This window comes from Podarcis bocagei (assembly GCF_964188305.1).
Source record: "Podarcis bocagei genome assembly, chromosome: 9".
Taxonomy (NCBI): domain Eukaryota; kingdom Metazoa; phylum Chordata; class Lepidosauria; order Squamata; family Lacertidae; genus Podarcis; species Podarcis bocagei.
The window spans coordinates 81,028,041-81,052,038 of NC_138134.1; the positions used below are offsets into that span (position 1 = coordinate 81,028,041).

The window sequence follows — 23,998 nt, forward strand, 5'->3', positions numbered from 1 at the left end:
CAAAGTTAAAGTTAAAACTACAAAGAGCTAATTTCCTACTTGAGCATGCATATGTAATTCAGAGTAAATAAAAGAGGAAGTGAAGAGGAAGCTTTTAGGAAGGTCGTAAACAGGAGTAAACAGGAGAGGGCGGAAGGATGGCAAGGAAAGAGTATTCACCATCTCCTTGTGAACTCTGCCTGGCCCTTAAGATCTATCTAAGATTAAACTACATCAAGGTAACCTACAATCTTTATGCACTGAGGATGCCTGATGAAGCAACTGGCAACTGGGCTGTGTATGTGACTTGTCAAGCAAGAGGAATAGGACAGGGATGCAGAGGCGTGGATTGATGAAAAATTACATCAAAATGGCTCAAACCCACTCAACGCAAGGCTTTCATTGCTGATGAAAGCAAATGGCTTCCTCCATATTTTTTTATAATTCCTCATGGCAATCCCACCTGATCACCACACACCCCCTGCTGTCAAGGACCATTCTCCCACTCCTTAGGGGCTGCTTCTGGCTCAAGACCCTCTTTTTCTGGGGTCTCCCTTCTCCAAAGCACTTTCTGCACACTCTTTCCCACTCCCCCCACTTTTGGCTTTTGTTGCCCCACTTGTGGGCTCCTTCACCTGGTCAGCCACTGTGGGAACAGGGTGCTGGGCTGTAGGGACGGGCTTCCTTAGAAAAATGGGCTGGCTTCTAATAATTGGAGATCCAAGCAAAGGATCTGGATTATGGGAAAGGGGGTGGTTTATTGTTGTTGTTATCAATATCAATATGAATTAAGTTACAGGTAGGTAGCTGCATTGGTCTGCTGTAGTCGAAACAAACAAACAAAAAAATCCTTCCGGTAGCACCTTAGAGACCAATTAAGTTTGTCATTGGTATGAGCTTTCGTGCTACTGGAAAGGATTTTTTTAAATTTTGTTATATAATTTTTCTGTTGGTCCAGGAAGGGAGAGAGCAAGGAAAGGGGAAGGCCACTGGCAACACAGCACAGCTCCCCTATATATTTATATATATATATATTCCTTTTCCCCCTTTTCCCTCCTCCAATTTTAAAGGTGCGGCTTATATTCAGGCCAATACGGTAATATAAAAACACATAATAAAAACAAAAACAAGAAACCCAATAATCCTTCAACACATTTTAAAAGGGCATAATTAGTGGGGGAGGGAATTTCTCAGAGGTGGGCTGTGGGAGGCAGGTGGGGCTCTTTTTGCACAAGGGAGGGGGAGGGGAAGCTAAATACAAAGGGCAGGGAATGAAGACCCCCCACACACAATGCGCGCGCACACACACAGAGGCAGAATCAGGCCTGCGGTCCCCTTCGCTTCACCAGCTGCTCCCATTTTATGTCTGTGACAGAATCGGATCAATAAATATTTGTGAAATTATGTGTGCCTGAGGCTCTTGGACCCAAGGTTTGAGGGGGAGGTGGAAGAGTGGAGGGGTCATTGGCTCATCTAACCCAGTGTCGCCTACACTGGTGGGCAGCAGCTGTCCAGGGTTTCATAGAATCCCTGGAAATCCCCCCAGTCATCTAGTCCGCTGCAGTTCCCTGGAAACTGTACAACTGGAGGTTTTAAAGCAGAGTTTGGAGGCCCACCTGTCAGGGATTCTATAGCTGCGATTCCTGGATTTCAGGGGGTTGGACTAGATATCCCTTGGGGTCTCTTCTAACTCTGTGATTTTTAGGCACTTGGTCTCCCCAGTTCTCTGGGGGAACTTGCCCAGTGCCTGCATTACGGACCATTACGTGCCTCCTGAAGATTCAATTCAATGTTTGAAGATTGAACAATTCAAAGTGTTGGCGTTGACCTTGAAAGCCCTAAACGGCCCAGTATCCCTGAAGGAGCATCTCCACCCCATCGTTCTACCCGGACACTGAGGTCTAGCGCCGAGGGCCTTCTGGCGGTTCCCTCCCTGCGAGAAGTAAAGCTACAGAGAACCAGGCAGAGGGCCTTCTAGGTGGTGGCACCCGCCCTGTGGAACGCCCTCCCATCCGATGTGAAGGAAATAAAACAACTATCTGATGTTTAGAAGACATCTGAAGGGAGCCCTTTTTAGGGAAGCTTTTAATGTTTAATAGACTATTGTATTTTAATATTCTGTTGAAAGCTGCCCCGAGTGGCTGGGGAAACCCAGCCAGATGGGCGGGGTATAAATATTATTAATTAATTAATTAACTAATTAATTAATTAATTGATTTTCTCCTGGGGGGCTCCCGTCCCCACAAACCACAGCAGCCTAGCCCTAGAGAGAGTGTGGCCCTCAAGAGCGTCTCTTGCTGCCAGACATTGTGGGAGCTGCCTCTGTTGCTCAGGCTTGGCTTCAGGTGGCTTTTCTGCAGCAGCAGCAGCAGCAGCAAATAAAGTCCCTACACTCTGAGCAGGTACAGAGTTACCCAAGGCCATGCTAGCTTTTTTGGCACTGCAAACTCCAAGTCCTCCATCCCCTCCTTTGCAGTAAAAATACAAAAGAATCCATAAATTGGCTGCTAGCCAGGGACTGCTCTTTCTGCAGACCACCTGAAGTGGTCCCCTCTTCTCTCCCTCTGGCTGGGTTGTGTGGGTCTGCACTGCCCACTCCTGGCATATTTCTGTCATTGCATCTGTTTGCTGAGAACAATCTCTCTGCGCCTTGGCATCACATGAGCTCTGATTTGGGCAACTCGTCCTTCCAGCAGAGGAGAAATCTCACATTATTCTCACAACAGTCTGGCAAGGTAGGTCTCTGCCGCTTGAATTATAGGGCAAAAGGGGAGGGTCTTCATGAAAGTCATGGGCTGACTTCCCCACCCCCATTTTATCTCATGACCCAAGTAGCTTTCCAGAAACAATAAGAAGCTGACACAAAACACCAGAGGGTACCACTCCCCCCACCCCAGTTCAAGTTCAGAGCACTAGATTTTACTGTGCATCATGGCTGGGTTGCAGATTGAACCAGATCCTGCTCTCTTGGTGCATAATGTTCTGCAAACCTCCCCCCCCCCTTGTAGACTTATAGGTGTAGAAATGTGTCAATAAACCATATTTCTTAAAGACACTAGCCTCTGCTACACCTCAGTTTTCCCAATAAGAACACAACCCTGGGTTAGTGCCTGGAACCCTCCGGGAATCTTGCTACTGCTTGGCAGAGAGTGGGGGTGGTGTCCAACTTTTGTAACAATGCTTAGGCTAGAATAAATCACAGACATTTAGATTTGCAGACGAGTGAAATTTTACAGTTTCCAGGTGTTACGGTGAACTAGTCTCCATCTGCTGGCGGCAAAGCAAATATGAAAAGTTTCCAGAACGACTTAAAAATAAAAGTGCTTTTGTTTCCTTATAAAAGGGATCATGCAGTCTTTGGGTTGGCAACCCTTTTAGAGAGATTCGGTTCACTTGTTCCAGGAAGGAGGGAGAGGAAAAAAGAGATGGGAGGGTGGAGGGTGGGAGCAGGGCCTGCGGAGAGCCTGCTAAGGCACACTCACTCTGACAATTGGAGCTCAGGGCTCAGGGTTGCCCCTTTCATGCAGGAACTTTATTGAGAATTTTAAAAACAATTGCAAGCATAAAGTGCTGTCTTTCAGGAAAAAATGCATGTACAGATGATACGTCTTGTACACATTCATCCACATGGCATCAAAACAGATTTGGAAAGTCTTTTACATTACAGTGGTACCTCGGGTTAAGTACTTAATTCGTTCCAGAGGTCCGTTCTTAACCTGAAACTGTTCTTAACCTGAAGCACCACTTTAGCTAATGGGGCCTCCTGCTGCCGCCGCACAATTTCTGTTCTCATCCTGAAGCAAAGTTATTAACCCGAGGTACTATTTCTGGGTTAGCGCAGTCTGTAACCTGAAGCATATGTAACCTGAAGCGTATGTAACCCGAGGTACCACTGTACTGATTAAGCTCCCATCCACAGAGTTTACTTCCATCTAAAGCATTAAGATAATTTCTCCATAGTGGCTGCTGGGACAGAGGTGGGAGGGAGATTTTTGTACCGCTGTTAATAAGTGATATAGACCAAGACCATACGGAGTCAAGCCGATATTTCTTTGTTATTCCTCTTATCACCCTCCAATGGTGAGTTCAGAGTTCCAGAATTGCTATATCCCACACTTAATGGGTCCAGGTTTATCTGGTGGAAGGAGGTGGTTATCTATTGGAAGCCACGAAAGAAGACCAGCTCTTTATTCTTGACATTGGGACTGCTCCCCCCCCCCCCGACCTGGGATGGGGTAAATTTATTGCCTCCACTTTGTTAGGAGGCTCCAGGGGGGGCTGCAGCAATTTCTATTCCACCAGCCTTCCCAGGCAACTAAGAGCCCACGCTTCCAAAACGGTTAAGGTTTTGCATTCTTATTGCTGTAAACAGTTTTAGTATTTTTCTGTACTGCAAAGCAGGAGATAAAACACTTTTACAGTGGTACCTCGGGTTACATACACTTCAGGTTACATACACTTCAGGTTACAGACTCCTCTAACCCAGAAATAGTACCTCGGGTTAAGAACTTTGCTTCAGGATGAGAACAGAAATCGTGCTCCGGCAGTGCGGCGGCAGCAGGAGGCCCCATTAGCTAAAGTGGTGCTTCAGGTTAAGAACAGTTTCAGGTTAAGAAGGGACCTCCAGAACGAATTAAGTACTTAACTCGAGGTACCACTGTATTTATAAATGAATGACTGGATGTAAGATTCAGAATTAAAAACAGTTGAAACAGATTGCAGCCCCAGGAACAGGCTCCTGAAAACACACCTCTCAGGCATCAGGATACATTCTGCCCCACCAGTAGCCCCCCAACTGAAAGGAGAAGTGCAGAAGCAGAGGGGGAGGAGGAAGATGAAGCTCAGGGGAGAGGCTTGCAAGGCGGCTGCTGTGGAGAGGCCTCTGGCCGGGTCCCCCAAGAGAGGCTGCAGCGGCGTCCTCAGCGGAGGGTGACCCAGGGCGACCACAGGCTCCACATGGAGTTGGTGAAAGGATCCTGGCAGCGAATCTGCACCCAATGCACAGCCTCCGCATCTTTGATGGTTTCCTCCAGCTGGTCCTGTAAGGAGGGCAAACCAGGTGTGACTGGGCTGGAAGAGGGGCAGAGCCAGGGCCTGCTGGGGGGGAGGCTCTCTGATGTGGGGGTCCCACAGAGCAGAGGGGTCCCAGCTTCTCTCGTTGGCCATGGCTAGGTGCTCACAGGCCCACCTACTGAGCCCTGGTATTGCGAACCCATTTGCAAGAGGCTCCTAGCCAAGTCCAGAGAATGTGGGTTGGGGAATTGTAGCTTTTCAGCTGTTGCTGGACTCCAACTTCCATCCTTCTTGACCATTGCTAGATGCTGGGAGATGGAGTCCAGCAGCATATGGAAGCTGCCACATTGACTATTTCTGCCTTAGATCCTCCCTGCACAAAGGCCTTCCAAGATCAGGTTCTGGGGACAAAGAACAGAAGAAGGGGAGTCAGCTGAGGCTACTGTGCCTCACTTGTGGGCAACTGGTTGGAAGATGTTGGGATTAGACTATTGAGCTGGAGGAGGCCTTGACTTTGGCCTGGCCCACTTTGGCCGTGAGTGGGGGAGTCCCGAAGATGGAAGGGGACGGCCTTTTGTGGTCAGATCTCACCCATTCTCAGCTCCTTTGATCATGTGGCAAAGTGGCTGGTTATGTTACTGTTGTAGGTTTTGAGTGCCAGATGTTGTGGGTGCAACTCCCCCATAATTCTTGGATTCAACAAGAGTTAGATTTAATCGAGATGGGCATCACTGGAAGAACAAAGGCTGCTGGTGGCCTGTCATTAGCCCATCAGTGAAAGCCATCAACAAGGTAAAAGACACATCTGGATTTGGAAGGTGGAAATTTCCAGGGTTATAGTGAGCAATGAGAGAAGCGAACAGGGGAAAAAGTGTCCCTTTTGCAAGTTGGAGGAGGGGGAGCACAAAGGCAGGAAGTCTGTTTTATGCTGCAGAGAGGGTCAGACATGATGTCTGGGGTCTCTTGGAATCTGAAACTGCAGCAATGGAAAGAACAGGACCACCTCAGAAGCTGAATGAACTCTCTCCATCTAGACACAGCCTATAAATATATTTAGATGAACCTTATATCATAAAGACACCACAGACTCTACAGTGCCATCTTTTCCAAAGGAAGCACAGACCCCGGGCAAGTGCCTGGAATGTCATACTGATATGTAACATTATGAAGAAGCAGAGAACGTAGGAAGAGCATCTGCTGGATCAGGCCAGTGGCCCATCTAGTCCAGCCTCCTGTTCTCACAATGGCCAGCCAGTGCCTGTAGGAAACCTGCAAGCAGGATTGGAGCACCAGAGCGACTTTCACCTCCCGTGGTTTCCAGCAACTGGGATTCAGAAGCATTTACTGAATGTGGAGAGCAGAGCTTGGCCATCATGACTAGTAGCCCTCCATACCCCTCTCCTCCATCCTCTTTTAAAGCCATCCAAGTTGAAGGCCATCATTGGCTCTTGTGGGAAGGAGTTCCATAGGCTGACTATGTGCTGCATAGACTATGATTCTGTCCTGAATCTCCCTACGTTCAGGTTCATCTCATGTCCATAACTTCTAGTATTATGAAAGAAGGGGGAACAAGCTGTCAGAGCCGTCTTTCCCATGGGTGTTAGTGGTTCATTGCACCCGGGCTCCGGCCTCTCGGGGCACCCTAGTGAATGGGGGACTTGCATGGCTTTCCTGGCAGCCTCCCCTTTCCCTGCACGCCTGCCAGCTGCACCCCACCCACTATATGGCTGGTGGACGTGCAGCTTCCTTCCCAAGCCTCCTCAGGAGGAGAGCGATCCCCGCAGAGCCTTAGGATGGAAGCTTCCCTCCAAAGTCTCTGCATCTGCTAAACCCTGCTCCCAGTCATTGTCCTCCTCGCACAGCCTTCCCGGGCTGCCTTCTCGGGCGCCCTGATGCCAGAGAGCATGTCCGCCAGCATGTTTTCCTGCTTGATCATCGCCACCAGGCTGGGGATCAGGGCGGTGGGGGAGGCAGAGGACATTTTCCACTGCCCCTTCCCTTGTTTTGGAGTTGCCGGGGGGGGGGGGGTGCCGGAGGGGTCTTTGCACCACAGTGCCGGATATGCTTAAGACAGCCCTGCAAGCTGGATCCATCTTCTCCAGGCCACCATGCATAATTTTACAAACTTGTATCATGTTGTCTCTCACTTGCCTTTTCTCTAAACTAAAACCTCCCAAACTTTGCAACCTTCCTTCATGGGGAGGCGCTCCATCTCCTTGACCAATGTGGTTGGAAACCAGCCCAGGAGGGAAGAAACAGACACTGAAAACCAGCTTGTTACTTACGCTGCTGACTTCCTTCTGGGTGCCATCGTAATGTTCCAGTTTCAGGCGGTAGCGCAGGGGGAAGTAGGCCGAGGCGCAGTGCCAGGAGGGCGGGGGAGCCCAGCTGAGCCTCAGCTTGGCCCCCGACTCCTTGTGGATGGTCAGCTTCTCTGGTGGGTCTGGCTTCACTGCAGGGGGAGGGATGACAAGAGCCGTCAGGCTTCACCCAGGGCCCCTCCCTCCCTCTGCCTCTGGAGGGGCCACAACAGGGCCCTTCTGGCCAGCCTTCTGCTACTGCCTTTCACTACTGAGAGGCCCAGATCATCTAGATCAGAGGTTCCCAAATATTATTCAGGCTGCTGCCCCTTTGGTGCCATAAACTCATCCCCAGCACCACACAACCTATGAAAAGCATTTCTCAAAATAGCGGTTTGTACAACCCACTGAGGAAGATAACACAATTAAATTCAAAACCATCAACACTTGCTCCCCCACCCCCCAGTTTTTACTATGTATTTTGGGTTTTAATCTTGCATTGTCATGCTGTGATCTTTGAGCAAAGGGTGGTATATGAATTTAATAACTAAAAATTTAGTTTGATTAATTCAACAGAATTCATTTGATCCAGTGTGATCCCAGTTTTTCAAAGTCTGAGAGCCATTTGCCCCCTGGCTGCCCCCTTACCACTTGGAACCCCTCTAAAATCCCCCTACCACCCCCTTTGGGAACCATCAGCAGGTGCTGATCTTTTGGTTGAGGCATTCCCAGCCAGTCAGGTGCTTCTCAGTTAACCCCCCCACACACACAAAAAAAAGCAGAATATGATATGTTAGTGGAAGCAGAGCTCTTTGCAAGACCACAGCTCCCCTGCAGGATAAGCTGTGCAGAAGGGAAATCCCTGACAGCAGAACTGCAGGGACTGACATCATCTGCTTTTCATACTTAAAAGCAACCTTGCCCCCTCCCATGTTTTAAACTTCCTTCAGACCAGCCAAGAAGAGCCACACTGGCTGCAAGGGCTGCTGGGAGTTGTAGTCCAACGTGGGGGGGGGGAGACCAGGCTGAAGCCTCAGGAGGCTCTTGCTCAGAGGCTCAATGAGGAAATGTCCCTTTGAAATAGAGCCATTCCATATAGGCAGTCCCAGCTGCCCCAGTTACTTAGCAGCTCCACCCTTAGCAGTGCCGGGGTCAGACTAGATGGCCTCTGGGGGTCCCTTCCCACTGCTGTGATCCTGCCCTAGTTCTGCGGGTGGCCTTTTGCTTGGCCTCCAAAGGCAGCTGCTGGGCTTCTTCTCCTCCTGCCTCCCTTGGATTCTGGAGCGGGTGAGGAGGGCTGGTCTGGCATCCCTACCGATGTCCTGGAGGGCGACGTCCCTCCGGAGAGCCTCGTAGCTGCCGTCTTCGCCCAGCCCCTCCAGCGCCAGCTCCAGCTCCGTCTTCTCCCCGAAAGGGCAGGGGGCGCAGTCCTCCAGCAGGAGGCGCACCTCGCCCGGAGAGGCAGACACTTCTCTTGCGGGGCAGCGCGCAGAGCCCGGTCCTCTGCGGAGACAGAAAAACCTTGGGAGGAGCCTTGGGAGGGGCGCTAGAGGGAGGGGGTCCGAAAAGGAGAGGTCCTGGGGCTCAAAGATGCCGGCTTGCAAGCTCCATCCAGCCCCGCTCCAAAGAGGGCGTGCCTGGCTGGCTGGTGGCCGTGAGGGGGTGGGTGTCAGCCCCCTCGCCCCCCTGCCCATCTCCCCTGATGCTTTAGGTGTTCCACGCCCTTCAGAGAGGTCCTGCCTCAAAGCGAGGAGGGGAGGCGAGGTACTCACTTGCGGCGCAGGCTCACACGGAAGGCGGCTGGGTGCTGAGTCTTCCACCAGCAGCTGAAGGTGCCCCTGTACGAAGGCGCCTCGCAGGTCACCTCGGCTTCTGCCTTTCCAGCTGCAGGGAGCGGGCAGAGTGGTTAATAGGGACCCTGGCGACTGCCTTGCCCTTCCCGCTGCTGGAGGACAGGCCATCCTGTCGGGGATCTTTCAGCTGTGATTTCCGCATTGCAGGGGGTTGAGCTGGATGACCTCTGGGCTTCCCTTCCAGGGCTACAGTTCTATCAGCCTGTGGTTTTTGGCATTGCAGGGGTTGGACTAGATGACCTCGGGGTTCCCTTCCCGCGCTACAGTTCTATGGCTCTGTCACAAGACAATCGGGCTTCGCGGCGAAGATCCTTTTCCGCGTCTCCACTTGCGCAACAGCGCCCCCTGCAGGAGCGCCCGCTGGTACTGCAGGCTTGCAGGGGCGCCCGCGAGAAAGAGTCCCTCCTTGGGCTTCAGGAACGAAAAGTTACAATTTAGGAATGAAGCCGGGGCCGAAATATTATAGGAAGTGGAAAGGCCATGTTTAGACTCGCTGATTTCTTCTGACCGCTTCTTCAGGCAGGAACGCCTAGATCAGGCATGTCCAAAGTCCGTTTTGAGGGCCTAATCCAGCCCCCGGTCGGTTTAATTTGGCCCCTGTGGCAGTTTATTTCCTGGGGTAAAATCCCCAAAGAAACCTTGACAACTTCAATCCTATAAAGCTCAACAGCTTCGGCCCTCACGGCCCTTCACTTCATCAAATCCGGCCCTCTTGGAAAAGTTTGGACTCCACTGGCCTAGACTGATGGTCGCCAGTCTGCAAACTGGTTGGACCAGTCCAAGAAGGGCAGCCCTGTCAACACGAAGGTCCTTTGTTTATGGATGGGGAAAGGCTTGCGTCAACGGGCTCAGGGGCCAAGAGGATTCACCATATGTAAAGGCAGGGATAGAATGTATCAGGCAGGCCAGGAAGAGCCATTCACAAAGTATCTTCATTGAAAAGCTGGAAAGCAAATGGGAAAACAGGATCTTGGCGCCTGCTCAGGGTCCTTGGACAACCCTTTTCTATTACCTTAATGTTCCGTTTTGAGGTGGTCTTTATGCCCAGGGGGCGGATAATTTATGGGCTTTTTAAGTTGTTGCACGCGTGTCTTGGGGGCTCCTCATCTCCTTGCAAGGGGGGGGGGGACTCGGTTGCAACAGGTGCAATAAAGATTCCTTGCTTCCTCTCAACTGGTTGTAAAATAAAGGTAAAGGGACCCCTGACCATTAGGTCCAGTTGCGGACGACTCTGGGGTTGCGGCGCTCATCTCGCTTTACTGGCCGAGGGAGCTGGCATGCAGCTTCCGGGTCATGTGGCCAGCATGACTAAGCCACTTCTGGTGAACCAGAGAAGCACGGAAACACCGTTTACCTTCCCGCCGGAGCGGTACCTATTTATCTACTTGCACTTTTGACGTGCTTTCGAACTGCTAGGTTGGCAGGAGCAGGGACCGAGCAACGGGAGCTCACCCCGTCGTGAGGATTCAAACTGCCGACCTTCTGATTGGCAAGCCCTAGGCTCTGTGGTTTAACCCACAGCGCCACCCGCATAGCCCCTGTTTAAATCTCTGAGCGATTGCTGACCTCAAGGGATTGCAAGTCCCTTGGCTGGAGTTTGGCTGTTCAAGCCAAGCCCATTTCTTATAACAATCCTATGATCCAAATGCCAAAGGCAGATCCCGACTCGCCCGCCCCAGCCGTAATGTCGGAGTCCAACGAAGGCGCAGATTCTGTGAAGGCTCCCGAGGGGTCCCCTGATCCCCACCTCACCTTTTCGGACGAAGAGGGGGAAGTCCGGGTCGCGCACGGCCAGGAAGGTTCTGCGCAGCACCTGTCCTGCAGCTCCCCGGCAGGTGTAGTTGCGGGCGGAGGCGAGGTCCAGCGGGCCGACCCGCAGCAGGTGACCCCAGGGCGGCAGCTCCTCCATCTCCACCAGGGCTCCGTCCTCCACCTCCCAGCTCACCCGCTGCCCCGCCGGGGCGTCACACGTCAGGTTCACCTTCTCGTTGATGTCCCCAACCTGCACTGGGGAGGGGAAGAGAGAGAGAATTGGGGGGGGAAGCGGTGGCAGAAGGGCTGCGGGGGGGGGGGGAAGCGCCCCTTCATGAGAAGTTTGGGACGCCAAGACGCCAGGCTGGGAGGACTGCACTGAAGGTGTCCCCCTCCCTGGGCCAGGGCAATGTGGTCTTCTAATGGTTGGAAGCAGCCCAGAGTGGCTGGGGCGACCCAGTCAGATGGGTGACATACAAACAAATTATTATTATTATAGGGCAGTTCCCACCCAAACTATTTATTTATTTCACAAAATTTATGCACCGCCTGACTGTAAAAAAATCAAAAGCAAACTACACACACACACACACACACACACACACACACACACACAGCAGTTTACAAAAGGATAAAACAAGAAAATTGATAGAAATTTACAACAATGATTTAAAATATACAAAAAGTTTAAAATGCTAAAGCTGCTTACAATTTAGGTCAACCCTGTCTACTTATTTGGGGAGGCTTTGTCTAAACAAGAATGTTTTTAAAAGGCACAGAAATGAGAATAAAGAAAGGTGCTTGCTTGATGTCAATAGGCAGGGAGTTCCAAAGTGTAGGTGCTGCCCCACCAAATGATTCATTCTTAGGAATGGGGGTATTATGTGGCATCTGTAGCAGTGCCAGTTCTGCTGATTGAAGTGCTTGAGTGGTCACCTGTGGGGTCAGGCGATCTCACAGGTAAACTGGTCCCATGTTTTCAAGGGCTTTGTAATACCTTGAACAGTAATACCTTGAACTTGGTCCAAACCTGTTTAAAGGTAAGGGGGACCCCTGACCATTAGGGTTGAAGCGCTCATCTCGCTTTACTGGCCAAGGAAGCCGGCATACAGCTTACGGGTCATGTGGCCAGCAGGACTAAGCTGCTTCTGGCGAACCAGAGCAGCCACGGAAACGCCGTTTACCTTCCCGCCAGAGTGGTACCTATTTATCTACTTGCACTTTGATGTGCTTTCAAACTTCTAGGTGGGCAGGAGCTGGGACCGAGCAACAGGAGCTCACCCCATCGCGGGGATTGAACCGCCGACCTTCTGACCTTCTGATCGGTAAGCCCTAGGCTCTGTGGTTTAGACCACAGCGCCACCGGCATCCCTCAACCTATTTAGGGAAGTTTTTAATGTTTGATTCTATTTTTTAATATTCTGTTGGGAGCTGCCCAGAGTGGCTGGGGAAACCCAGTTAGATGGGCAGGGTATAAATTATTATTATTATTATTATTATTATTATTATTATTATTATTATTATTATTATTAAACCGGTGCAGACCTCTGACTACAGAAGTCAGATGCTGACAAGGCCATGCTCTTGCCAGCAATTGTGCTGCAGCATTCTGCCCTAACTGCAGGTTCCAGATCAAGTATGAGGGAAGTCCCACCAAGCAATTACAGCCCCCCCCCCACAAATTCCTGGGATGGGGGCACGCACAGGAGCTGCACAGCACATCTGGGAGCAGCCTGATTTTCTCTCCCTCCTTCTGTGCATCTTTGTGCACAGATTCAAGCGGAGACACACAGCACTTTGTGGACCACATTCCACCCCCCTCCCTTCCCCTTGGGGGCCCCTGAGATGGGGCTTGCCTCTGGGGCACTTACAGTTGGTGGGAAAAGCCACGGAGGCTTCTGCGATGAGTGCCGTGCCCAGAAGGGCCAGCAATGCCATGGCCATCATCTTCAGGCCGTGCGTGAGGAGAGACTCCGCTGGAGACGAGGGCAGTGAAGGCTAAGGGGAGAGGATCCTGCCCAGGAAGGAAGACAAAATGACCAAAGGGGAAACCCAAATCTCTCCAGACAGGGACCACCAGCAGCCCACCAGGGGCAGGGCCAGAGACTTTCAGTGGCATCTTGACCCCACTCCCTGTCTGCCTCCACCCTCTGCCTCTCTCGGGGGCATGGAAAACCCACTGCCCAACAGGGGTGCCTGCCCTTGCTTCCAGCCACCTCTTGGCAGCAAAGGCTCTGCACCCCCACTCTCCCCCCTTCAGGAAATGAGTCTCCTAAGAGCATCAAAAGAACTTGCTCAACTAATCCAGCACTTGTTCTCACAGTGCCAACCTAATGGGAACCCACCAGCCGGACTGGGTACAAGACCAACACCATCCCCTCCTGGGGCTCCCACTGACCGGCATTCAGAAGCATTGCTGCACAGAGCAGAGCCGTCCTGGCTAGGAGCCACTGATAGCCCTATTCTTCAACATTAGTTTGTCTTTTTAAAAAAATATATATATTTTTTACCAACCACCAAAACACAAACAGTGAAACCCCCCAGGTGGCTGATACATTGGGTATACAATATTCAATAATAACATATTCAAATTAACCATATGTATACTTCTATATACCTCAACACTCCTCCTTCCACAAGGTTTATTTAACTTTTAACATTTTAATTGCCCCAAATTGTTCAAACCTACTCAAATAATGCAATATCTTCTCAAACCAATCCTCCTCTTTCTCACTGACCTTAAACCCTTTCTATTTATCTTCACAGTTAGGTATTCTAAAATTATAAAATTATTCCGTTTTTTCCTCCATTGGTTCACCCCTAGCTCTTCTGCATTTTTCCAATCACTCGCTATAACCTGTCTGGCTGCAATTAAGATCAATTTTACCCATTTGCATTCCTCTTTTGTTTTTAACTCGGTACTACTCAGGGTAATAAGAGCCATTATTTCCTTGTCCTTCCCACAATCCCCTATATTTCTATACCAATCTGTTTCCAAAATTCATTAACTAACGGACAATCCCACCACACCATGAGTTTGTCTAATCCCCTGCTTCCCACGGAGAAGAACGCTCCATAGGATAACTCTGCGCTGCGTGAAGGACTTTCTGGCTGGTTGTCCTGAGAGGAGGCTGCTCAAGGGAATCCCTGTGGCTGGACACAGCTGCAGGCTGGGGGCCACATCTCCTGGCCCCACGGATCCTAAGCCTCCACCCCACAACTGCCTTTTCTTCCCAGACAACTTCCTTCTTGCCCTCTTCTTGTCCTGCTGAGTTGCCCATGAACCTCCCTGGGGGCTTGGGGTTCTGCTGCCCGCCTCCGACATGTCGCTCAGACCTTTGCCCTCAGAGTTCCCCACAGAGCCAGTTCCCCCCAAACCTTTTGGGTAGCCCTCCTCCAAAGCCTGTACCCCAGACGCCAGCTGCTCCCACTGGACAGTCCCTGCACCCAATGCTGGTTTTACGTGTATGATAAACAAGCTATAGCTTAGGGCCCCACTCTCTTGGGGGCCCCCAAAAAATTATAGGGGAAAAAACCTGGATGTACATTTCCAAAATATAAGATAAAAGACAAATAAAATAGATTATGAGTCTTTGTAAATTGTGTTTCTAAAGGAACTTTTGTTATTGCCAAATGCCATTGTGTTTGCATTGTTTTGTTATGAATAAAAAATCATTTTAAGTTAAAGTTTAGTAATTATTTCACTATTAATATACTTCTTATTAACTGTATCTCAGATCAACAATTACTTTGATAAAATACATATTTTGTTATGTGCAAATGGCTTGAGATACCTATTAGGTCCATCAATTACCATATAGCATCTATTCAACACACACAAAAAGCTGCAATTTGTTTTTGACGAAGGACAGCTGGACATAGAAAGGGCCCCATTACCTTCAGTAGCTGAGGGCCTCATCAAACCTCAACCCGGCCCTGCCTGCCTCACAAAGCCCCCTTCCCAAAGCAGGTTGCAGCTCAGAGACTCAGGACCGCCCCTCCCAAAGAGAGAGAGCCCTTACCTTCAGGCTGCTGCTGTGTGTGTCTGAGGGCTGAGAAGGAGACCTGTCTTATATTGCTGGTCCTGCAGGGAGGAGGTTAGTGAGTGGGCAAGGAAAATCTCCCCAGACCACAGAGCTGAGGAGGAGGAGGAAGAGATAACCCATCCCCGCCCACTTCTGGACCCACACCCACCCACAGGCCAGCCATCACCCCCTTCCTTCCCAGGGGAAGGACAGACTCAGCTCTGGAGGAACTGCCACACCTACAGCCACAGCCCAAGCAAGCCCTGGCCCCAAATGGAGCAGGGTGTGGGTGTGGGTGGCTCAGGGCTGCCCGTCCGCTGCAATGCCAGACCTTTGTGCCCTTTGTGCCCTCACCTGCACAATGCACACAGTGCTCAGAGATCTGTACTGGTTGCCCATTTGCTACCTGGCCAAGGTCAAGGTGTTATTGTTCATATATAAAGCCCTTAACCATGTGGGACCAGTTTCCCTATGCCCATTGCCCCCCACAGGTGCCCACTCAATTGCTTTGATCAGCAGAACTGGCACTGCTGCAGGTGCCACAAACGTAAAACCAGATTCAGGTAAGGAGCCGTGTTGATCTGACTCAGTCAAAATATATATAAAAATATAAAATTTGTCCAGTAGCACCTTGGAGACCAACTAAATTTGTTCTTGGTATCAGCTTTTGTGTGCATGCACACTTCTTCAGATACAAATACCAATTCTACATCTGTAATAACTCGGTTGTTCAGTGCAGCAGCACTTAAACTTTGGAACTCCCTGCTGCTCTTTTCAGTGCCTGCTAAAAACATTCCTGTTTTGAGAAGCCTGTCTAGACGCTTAGAAAGCCAGTGAATTTTAATCTGTTTTAGTATTTTATTTTTTGTATGTTTTAAAAAGTGTTGTGCTTTTCCCTCAGTGTTATTATTTTATCTTTTTGTAAGCCACTTTGAGGTGGTCGTCTTTTCAATCTAGCAATGTATTATAGTAGTAGTAGTAGTAGTAGTAGTAGTAGTAGTAGTAGTAGTAATTTATTACTTATACCCTGCCCCTGCCCATCTGGCCGGGCCTCCCCAGCCACTCTGGGCTGCTTCCAACAGAATATTAAAAACATGATCAAACATCAAACATTAAAAACTTCCTAAAGAGGGCTGCCTTCAGATGTCTTCTAAAAGTCAGATAGTTGTTTATTTCCCTCTGATGGGAGGGCGTTCCACAGGGCGGGTGCCACTACCGAAAAGGCCCTCTGCCTGCTTCCCTGTAAGCTCACTTCTCTCAGGGAGGCCCTTGATGCTGGACCTCAGTGTATAAATTTTATGACATTAAATAAGTATATAAGCACACCTGCCCCCCCCCCCCCCGCCTAGAGGGTGAGAACAAAGAGCCATGCTCCTCCTTCCTCTGAGCCTTTGCAGCAAGAGGGAGTGGGTTGAGGGGTGGGGTTCTCTCATCTCTCCACTTAGTGCCATGTTTCAGGGGGGTGGGGGTGTGATCCCCAGCTCAGCCCCCACCAGGGTCAAAGGGATGCTTGATTCACTCCTGCCTTCATCAGATGCCCAGTGGCCATGAGATGCTCTGAGTCACTTGCCCTATGACTCCCCCAAGCCCAGGCCAAGTCCCTATGGCTGAAGAAGGACCAGTAAGACCAGCTACAAGGCTGGGGTGGGGAGGTGGGGCTTATGTAAAGCTGGACTGGTAACAGCTCCTTGCGCAGAACATCCACACATTACGATGCTTTAAAGGTCAGGTCTACTAGATCATGACTACTGGCTGGGATGGCTCCTCCCTGATCTCAGAGTCAGAAGGGGCACATGCTACTGAATAAATGTGGCCAGAAGCCACAGGAGGGGAGGGGCCTCGTCTGCTGGAATCCTGCTTCTGGGTTTCACAGAAAGGGCATCTGCCTGGAGGCTGGACTAGATGGGGCGGCCCCAGTGACCTGATCCTGCAGGCTCTGGTTATTTATTATTTACCAGTTTCCCAAAGCCTGAGAGTCACTTGCACCCAGTGGCGTAGCGTGGGGGGTGCAGGGGGGGCCGGCTGCACCGGGCGCAACATCTGGGGGGGCGCTCGCACTCGCAGCTCTCTGCCCCTACCTGGCTCACTCACTGCAGTGCTGGCTGTGCGAATCCGATCCGAGCCGCTGGGTCGCCGCCCACTGTGGAGGGGGTGGGTGCCAGGCGTGCGGTGCGGAGAGAGAGCGAGGGACTATCTGGGGGAGGGACAGTGCAGCGGCCGCCCAGCGCAGCACTGAGCGCGGGAGAGAACCACACCAGACCAGACCAGGCAGCAGCAAGAAAAAGCTAGCAGCGGCGGCAGGTTAGGGGTTAGGGGGCACAAATTACTTGCCTTGCCCCGGGTGCTGACAACTCACGCTACGCCGCTGCTTGCACCTCACAAAACCAGCACGGTTTAAAAATCCACAAATTGTTTAAATAGCCGAAGGCCTGAGAGGAGAGGCCTGTTTTTGCCTGACACTTAAAGAAATGTAAGGAAGGTTCCAGGTGAGCCTGGCACAGGTGAGGAGCCACCACAGAGGAGGCCTGCTCTCTCATGTTCTTGGTGAGAAGGGAAGGGGCTTCGGGCAGAGGCAGACGGCGACAAACCCCCAAGCTCAAGGCTTGGCCCCATCCTGCTCAGCCTGGCAGAATCAGCCCCACTGCCTCTACCCGCACAGCAGCCAGGACGTTTAAATAAGTAAGGAGCTGTCTATAGTGCCCCCCCTTTATGGTCCTTGCCATTCTTTGTGTTTGCACAACACATGGGAGCAACCTATTGGGATTGGGAAGCCGTTTTAGTCAAAGAAAACAGCTGGGAGGGGAAGTTTTAGTGTGGAGGACACAGCAGGTGAGGAGGGAGTGGCAGCTGCCCCCCCCCACATGCCTGACACAGCAGGGGCCAGATTGCAGCCTCCCCCCAGCAAGACTGCTGCTGTGTGGCCTGAGCTCCCTGGGGGACCTTGGGCCAGCTGCTGTCTTCTCTACCTCTCAGGGTTGTTGTGGGGGTGCAGGAGGAAGGGGGGAGCCACGCAGAGCCACCTTGAGCTCCTGGGGGGGGAAAGGTGGGCTGGAAATGCCACAGACGAGCCATCAGGCGGGCCTGGCCCCCTCCCTCCCCGCGCTGGGAGTTCCTCCGAGCCAAAGGGGGCTGCCCCGCTCTCTCTGGCCCCGCTGGGCTTTGCCTTCTGCCAGAAGAGGAAGCTCAGCGGGGAGGAGAATTCCCTTTGCGGCAGCGCCCTCTCGGCTGGGGCTGCACCGGGTGGTGCCCACTCGCGCCCGCAGGTGCCACGGGAACGCGGAGGAAGAGCCGCTTGCCATTCGCCGCCTAGTGGCTAAACTGCGCAATGACACAATCGAAGGGTTTCCTTCTTGCACACAGGACTAGAACGACACCATCGGCCTCTGTCCCCGCACTGCCAACATTTTATTATGTTATGCCTGCTTCTTGGGAGAAAAGCAATGACAAACCTAGACAGCATCTTAAAAAGCAGAGACATCACCTTGCAGACAAAGGTCCGTATAGTTCAAGCTCTGGTTTTCCCAGTAGTGATGTATGGAAGTGAGAGCTGGACCATAAAGAAGGCTGATCGCCAAAGAATTGATGCTTTTGAATTATGGTGCTGGAGGAGACTCTGGAGAGTCCCATGGACTGCAAGAAGATCCAACCTCTCCATTCTGAAGGAAATCAGCCCTGAGTGCTCACTGGAAGGACAGATCCTGAAGCTGAGGCTCCAAGACTTTGGCCACCTCAGGAGAAGAGAAGACTCCCTGGAAAAGACCCTGATGTTGGGAAAGATGGAGGGCACAAGGAGAAGGGGACGACAGAGGACGAGATGGTGGGACAGTGTTCTCGAAGCTACAAACATGAGTTTGACCAAACTGCGGGAGGCAGTGGAAGACAGGAGGGCCTGGCGTGCTCTGGTCCAGGGGGTCAGGAGGAGTCGGACACGACTAAACGACTAAACAACAACAACAAATATTATGTTATGTTATTCATCTGGCTCAGTAAAAGCCTCTTGCCCAAGATTTTCTGTGTGCTTCGCTGTGTACTTGAGTTTGCACTCAAGTCTCGTTTGTAACCTGTCAAAGGTCATAAAACATCAAAATTTCTGCACTTTCCTAATTTTTGGTGATTGCTCTCCAAGCGGCCAGCCAAGTAAATATTTCGTTCTTGGGTCGCCACTTTCTCGCTCTGCTCTTTCCAAGTTGCTCTGATGTCGCATGCAGAATTTGATGTGTAACAGATAACGGTCTGCCGAGGATGCTTGAGTCACGACTCATCACTGGCTCCCCCGCCCACAGATCGCTCGCTCTCCCTCAGCTGCCCCAGATCTGATTGTCACTTCCTTAGCGTCAACAGCAGGGTGAAATTAGTCCTCCACCCGCCCCGCCCCCGCCGCCGCCCATCTGCCGACCCAGAGAGAAAGAGGGGGAGCTATTCCGGCCTGAGCTGCCTCTCATCTTGGGGGTCGGCTTCCCAAGTCTGTTTTGACCTAAGGACTGTCACCCTTAGTTGTATCAGAAGCTACTTCCTGTCTCATCCCCTGTTCAGTTACGTTTTCAGAATGGTCTCCCATTTCCTTTATGAATTGGTTCAAATATTGTTGTTGTTTAGTCGTTTAGTCGTGCCCGATTCTTCGTGACCCCCTGGACCAGAGCACGCCAGGCCCTCCTGTCTTCCACTGCCTCCCGCAGTTTGGTCAAATTCATGCTAGTAGCTTCGAGAACACTGTCCCACCATCTCGTCCTCTGTTGTCCCCTTCTTCTTGTGCCCTCCATCTTCCCCAACATCAGGGTCTTTTCCAGGGAGTCTTCTCTTCTCATGAGGTGGTCTTGGAGCCTCAGCTTCAGGATCTGTCCTTCCAGTGAGCACTCAGGGCTGATTTACTTCAGAATGGAGAGGTTGGATCTTCTTGCAGTCCATGGGACTCTCAAGAGTTCAAATATACAGTACTGCACCTAAATTGGAAGGCTGTGTTTCAGCACTAGGTAGCGTTGTCACATTGGGTGAGATGGCTGCTGCAGAAGCCTTTGTGAATTTAGAATACAAAGCTGCAATAGTAGTTTTGAGCCCAAAGGTGGCGCTGCTGCCCAAAGTCCTTGATTCTCTTAGCCAGGGGTAGGCAACCTAAGGCCCGTGGGCCGGATGCAGCCCAATCACCTTCTCAATCCAGCCCAGGGGCGGGACGGGAACCAGCATGTTTTTACATGAGTAAAATGCGTCCTTTTATTTAAAATGCGTCTCTGGGTTATTTGTGGGGCATAGGAATGCGTTCATTTTTTTTCACCAAAAGGGCTCTCCTCCTCCCAGAGGGGAGGGGTTGTGAGCGGGAGCAGCCTCCCACGGGGGGGGGGGCAGGGAGGCGTATTTGATTCGCTGCTCCTGATTGCGTCTGCTGCAATCTATGCCTCCCAGCTGACCAATAGTGCTGGCTGGTGGGCAGGGCTAAATGCGTTTAAACAGCCGCGGCAGCACTCTTCTCCCAGTCTGTTCCTGCTTTCTTCGGATCGCCCACCCTCCCTCCCTCTTAGGTCAGCTTCTTTTTGCGTATGACCTTGCTATGGACTTCGGTTGGTCGCCTTGGTTGTCCAGGGGGCCTGGTAGGACTTTTTTTATCCATTTGGCAAATTGGCACTTGGTTTTTTTGCCTGCCTCGTAGCAACTCCTCACAACTTTCTGGTATCAGTAGTTAGGCATTGGAATTTGTGTGCTATGTTGGAGGATTGGGTATGTGCCTCCATCTACTCCTCCTCTTTTGGGTATTCCATTAAAGGAATCCGGCGGTCATGGATCCTGTCCGATGCCTGGCTAGGGGCTAGGGCCATGGCACAACCCCGATGATGTCATGGGGGAGCTTCCAGTTGTATTTGCATCAACCAGCTCCTCCCATTGGTTGTTAACCCTGATATGACTCCTGGCTGTGTGGGGTGGAGTCTTGCATTGCTGTTTCATCCAGTGCCTAAGCCAATACTACTCACATGCTGTAACCAATAAAGTTATGGCCTAATTTTGCCCATTAACCTAAAATAATGTGTCTGTGTGTCTTATTATGATCCTATGCGGGTGGAGGGTCCTCAGCTCACAATATAGTCTGGCCCACCACATGGTTCGAGGGACGGTGGACCAGCCCACAGCTGAAAAAGGTTGCTGACCCCCGCTCTTGGCTGTGGCAGAAAGATAGGAATGCCTTCCCTAAGAGTTTGCCTTTCACCCCTGCTTTAGCCAGAGACCCTGGATTTGCGGTGCGGCCTTTTTCTCTAAGGTTGTATTCCTGAAATCTTTCAGTTTAGCAGTTTGAGAAGGTGGGTGGGCTTGCAGTGGAGAGTTAGCACTTCAGTGGAATTGCAAGGGTTAGAGAGGCTAATCAACTGGGTGAAGAAGAGTTGCAGAGTTGCAGACTTTGCAGAATTTGCACTTTTCTTCAATTCAGAGGGTAAGGAAAAATCCCAGGGCTGGCATGCTTGCAGGCTGAGACTTTTGAGAACTTTCTTTGCAGACTATAGGAGTGATTGCATGCATTTGCAAATTTGCTCTAGGAGACCAAACAGTTCCTTTGCAGGAAGAAGACAGGGCTGGTTTCACATGCAAACAGCTGCTGTCCTCATGCACAGAGAAGATGCACACTCTTGTTAGAGAGAAAGAGGGCTGAGCATTCATTCCTTCTTACTGTTCTGTCTGGAGACTTCTCTAGTATTCAACAAAACTCCACAAAGCTCTCATACATAGATTTATTGAAGATCATCAAGGCACATGTAGAAATATTACTGACATAGAATCATAGAATCATAGAGTTGGAAGAGACCACAAGGGCCATCGAGTCCAACCCCCTGCCAAGCAGGAAACACCATCAGAGCCCTCCTGACATATGGTTGTCAAGCCTCTGCTTAAAGACCTCCAAAGTAGGAGACTCCACCACACTCCTTGGCAGCAAATTCCACTGTCGAACAGCTCTTACTGTCAGGAAGTTCTTCCTAATGTTTAGGTGGAATCTTCTTTCTTGTAGTTTGGATCCATTGCTCCGTGTCCGCTTCTCTGGAGCAGCAGAAAACAACCTTTCTCCCTCCTCTATATGACATCCTTTTATATATTTGAACATGGCTATCATATCACCCCTTAACCTCCTCTTCTCCAGGCTAAACATGCCCAGCTCCCTTAGCCGTTCCTCATAAGGCATCGTTTCCAGGCCTTTGACCATTTTGGTTGCCCTCCTCTGGACACGTTCCAGTTTGTCAGTGTCCTTCTTGAACTGTGGTGCCCAGAACTGGACACAGTACTCCAGGTGAGGTCTGACCAGAGCAGAATACAGTGGCACTATTACTTCCCTTGATCTAGATGCTATACTCCTATTGATGCAGCCCAGAATTGCACTGGCTTTTTTAGCTGCCGCGTCACACTGTTGGCTCATGTCAAGTTTGTGGTCAACCAAGATCCTTTTCACATGTACGGCTCTCAAGCCAGGTGTCCCCCATCTTGTATTTGTGCCTCTCATTTTTTTTGCCCAAGTGCAACACTTTACATTTCTCCCTGCGTTCCCTTCATCTACCAGGCTTGTAATTCTGTCAAAAAACGAGATCAGGTTAGTCTGAGATGACTTATTTTTCAGAAATCCATGCTGACTATTGGTGATCACAGCATTCCTTTCTAGGTGCTCACAGACTGTTTGCTTAATGATCTGCTCCAGAATCTTCCCTGGTATTGATGTCAGACTGACTGGGCGGTAATTATTTGGGTCCTCTCTTTTCCCATTTTTGAAAATAGGGACAACATTTGCCCTCCTCCAGTCTGCCGGGACTTCGCCTGTTCTCCAGGAATTCTCAAAGATGACTGCCAGTGGTTCTGAGATCACATCTGCCAGTTCTTTTAATACTCTTGGATGCAGTTCATCTGGCCCTGGAGACTTGAATACATCTAAACTAGCCAAGTATTCTTGTACTATCTCCTTAGTTATTCTGGGCTGTGTTTCCTCTGCTGAATCATTTGCTCCAAATTCTTCAGGTCGGGCATTGTTTTCTTTATCGGAGAAGACTGAGGCAAAGAAGGCATTGAGGAGTTCAGCCCTTTCTGTGTCCCCTGTTTGCATTTCACCATCTTCTCCTCTGAGTGACCCCACTGTTTCTTTGTTCTTCCTTTTGCTACGGACATACCCATAAAAGCCTTTTTTTGTTGCTTTTAACCTCTCTAGCAAGCCTGAGTTCATTCTGTGCTTTAGCTTTTCTGACTTTGTGTCTACACGTGCTGGCTATTTGTTTGAATTCCTCTTTGGTGGTTTCCCCCCTTTTCCATTTTTTGTACAAATCCTTTTTTAATCTTAACTCAGTTAAAAGTTCTTTAGATAGCCACCCTGGCTTCTTTAGGCACCTTCTATGTTTCCGTCTCATTGGTATTGCCTGACGTTGTGCTTTTACTATCTCCCTCTTAACAAACTCCCAGCCATCATGAACTCCCTTTCCTTTTAGTATTACTGTCCATGGGATCTCACCCAGCACTTTCCTAAGTTTTATGAAGTCGGCTTTCTTAAAGTCAAGAAATTGAGTCCTAGTATGCTTGGCTGCTCCTTTCCGCTGTATAGTAAACTTCAGAAGAGCATGATCACTTGCACCTAATGATCCTTCCACTTCTACCCCACTAACCAGGTCATCAACATTGGTTAGGACCAGATCTAAAATGGCTGTTCCTCTTGTTGCTTCTCCCACTTTCTGGACAATGAAGTTGTCTGCAAGGCCAGTGAGGAATCTGTTTGACCTTTTGATCTTCTGGAGGCTATTGCTTGCAGTGTCATTGGTTCCCACATGAACCAAGAGGAAGGGGTATTTGTCAGTGGGTTTTATGATTCCTTGCAGTCGTTCAGTTACATCTTGGATCTTAGCCCCGGGGAGACAGCACACCTCCCGAGACATCTTGTCAGGCCCACAGATCACTGCTTCTGTTCCCCTCAGTAGGGAATCCCCTATCACCACTACACGCCTCCTCTTAGGTTTGGTCGGGGTTCTTCCGTGAGCTGTCCGTTCCAAGGTCGCCTGCACATTCCCTGAGGACTGACTTTGCTGCTCGTCTTCATATACCTGATTGACTGTAATGAGGGAGAGATCCTCAA

General features: G+C 50.5%; 1 protein-coding gene across 1 annotated transcript; it reads right to left on the bottom strand.

Annotated features, from left to right (window-relative positions):
• Positions 1-3,190: 3,190 nt before the first annotated feature.
• Positions 3,191-13,039, bottom strand: LOC308594307 (interleukin-12 subunit beta-like). Its single transcript, XM_081207357.1, has 6 exons — positions 12,769-13,039; positions 10,898-11,152; positions 9,065-9,176; positions 8,608-8,795; positions 7,278-7,444; positions 3,191-5,018 (listed from the first exon to the last, which is right to left on the bottom strand). The coding sequence occupies exons 1-6, from the start codon at positions 12,842-12,844 to the stop codon at positions 4,899-4,901; spliced, it is 918 nt and encodes a 305-aa protein (XP_081063483.1). The 5' UTR covers positions 12,845-13,039; the 3' UTR covers positions 3,191-4,898.
• Between the last annotated feature and the right edge of the window lie 10,959 nt (positions 13,040-23,998).

Bases quoted from the DNA above. Each gene is read 5' to 3' on its own strand.
- LOC308594307 (XM_081207357.1), bottom strand. From the start codon at position 12,844: ATGATGGCCATGGCATTGCTGGCCCTTCTGGGCACGGCACTCATCGCA. The intron at 11,153-12,768 runs GTAAGTGCCCCA...TCCCCTCCCCAG, and splicing joins CGTGGCTTTTCCCACCAACT to TGCAGGTTGGGGACATCAAC. The intron at 5,019-7,277 runs GTAAGTAACAAG...CCCTCCTTACAG, and splicing joins CCCAGAAGGAAGTCAGCAGC to GACCAGCTGGAGGAAACCAT.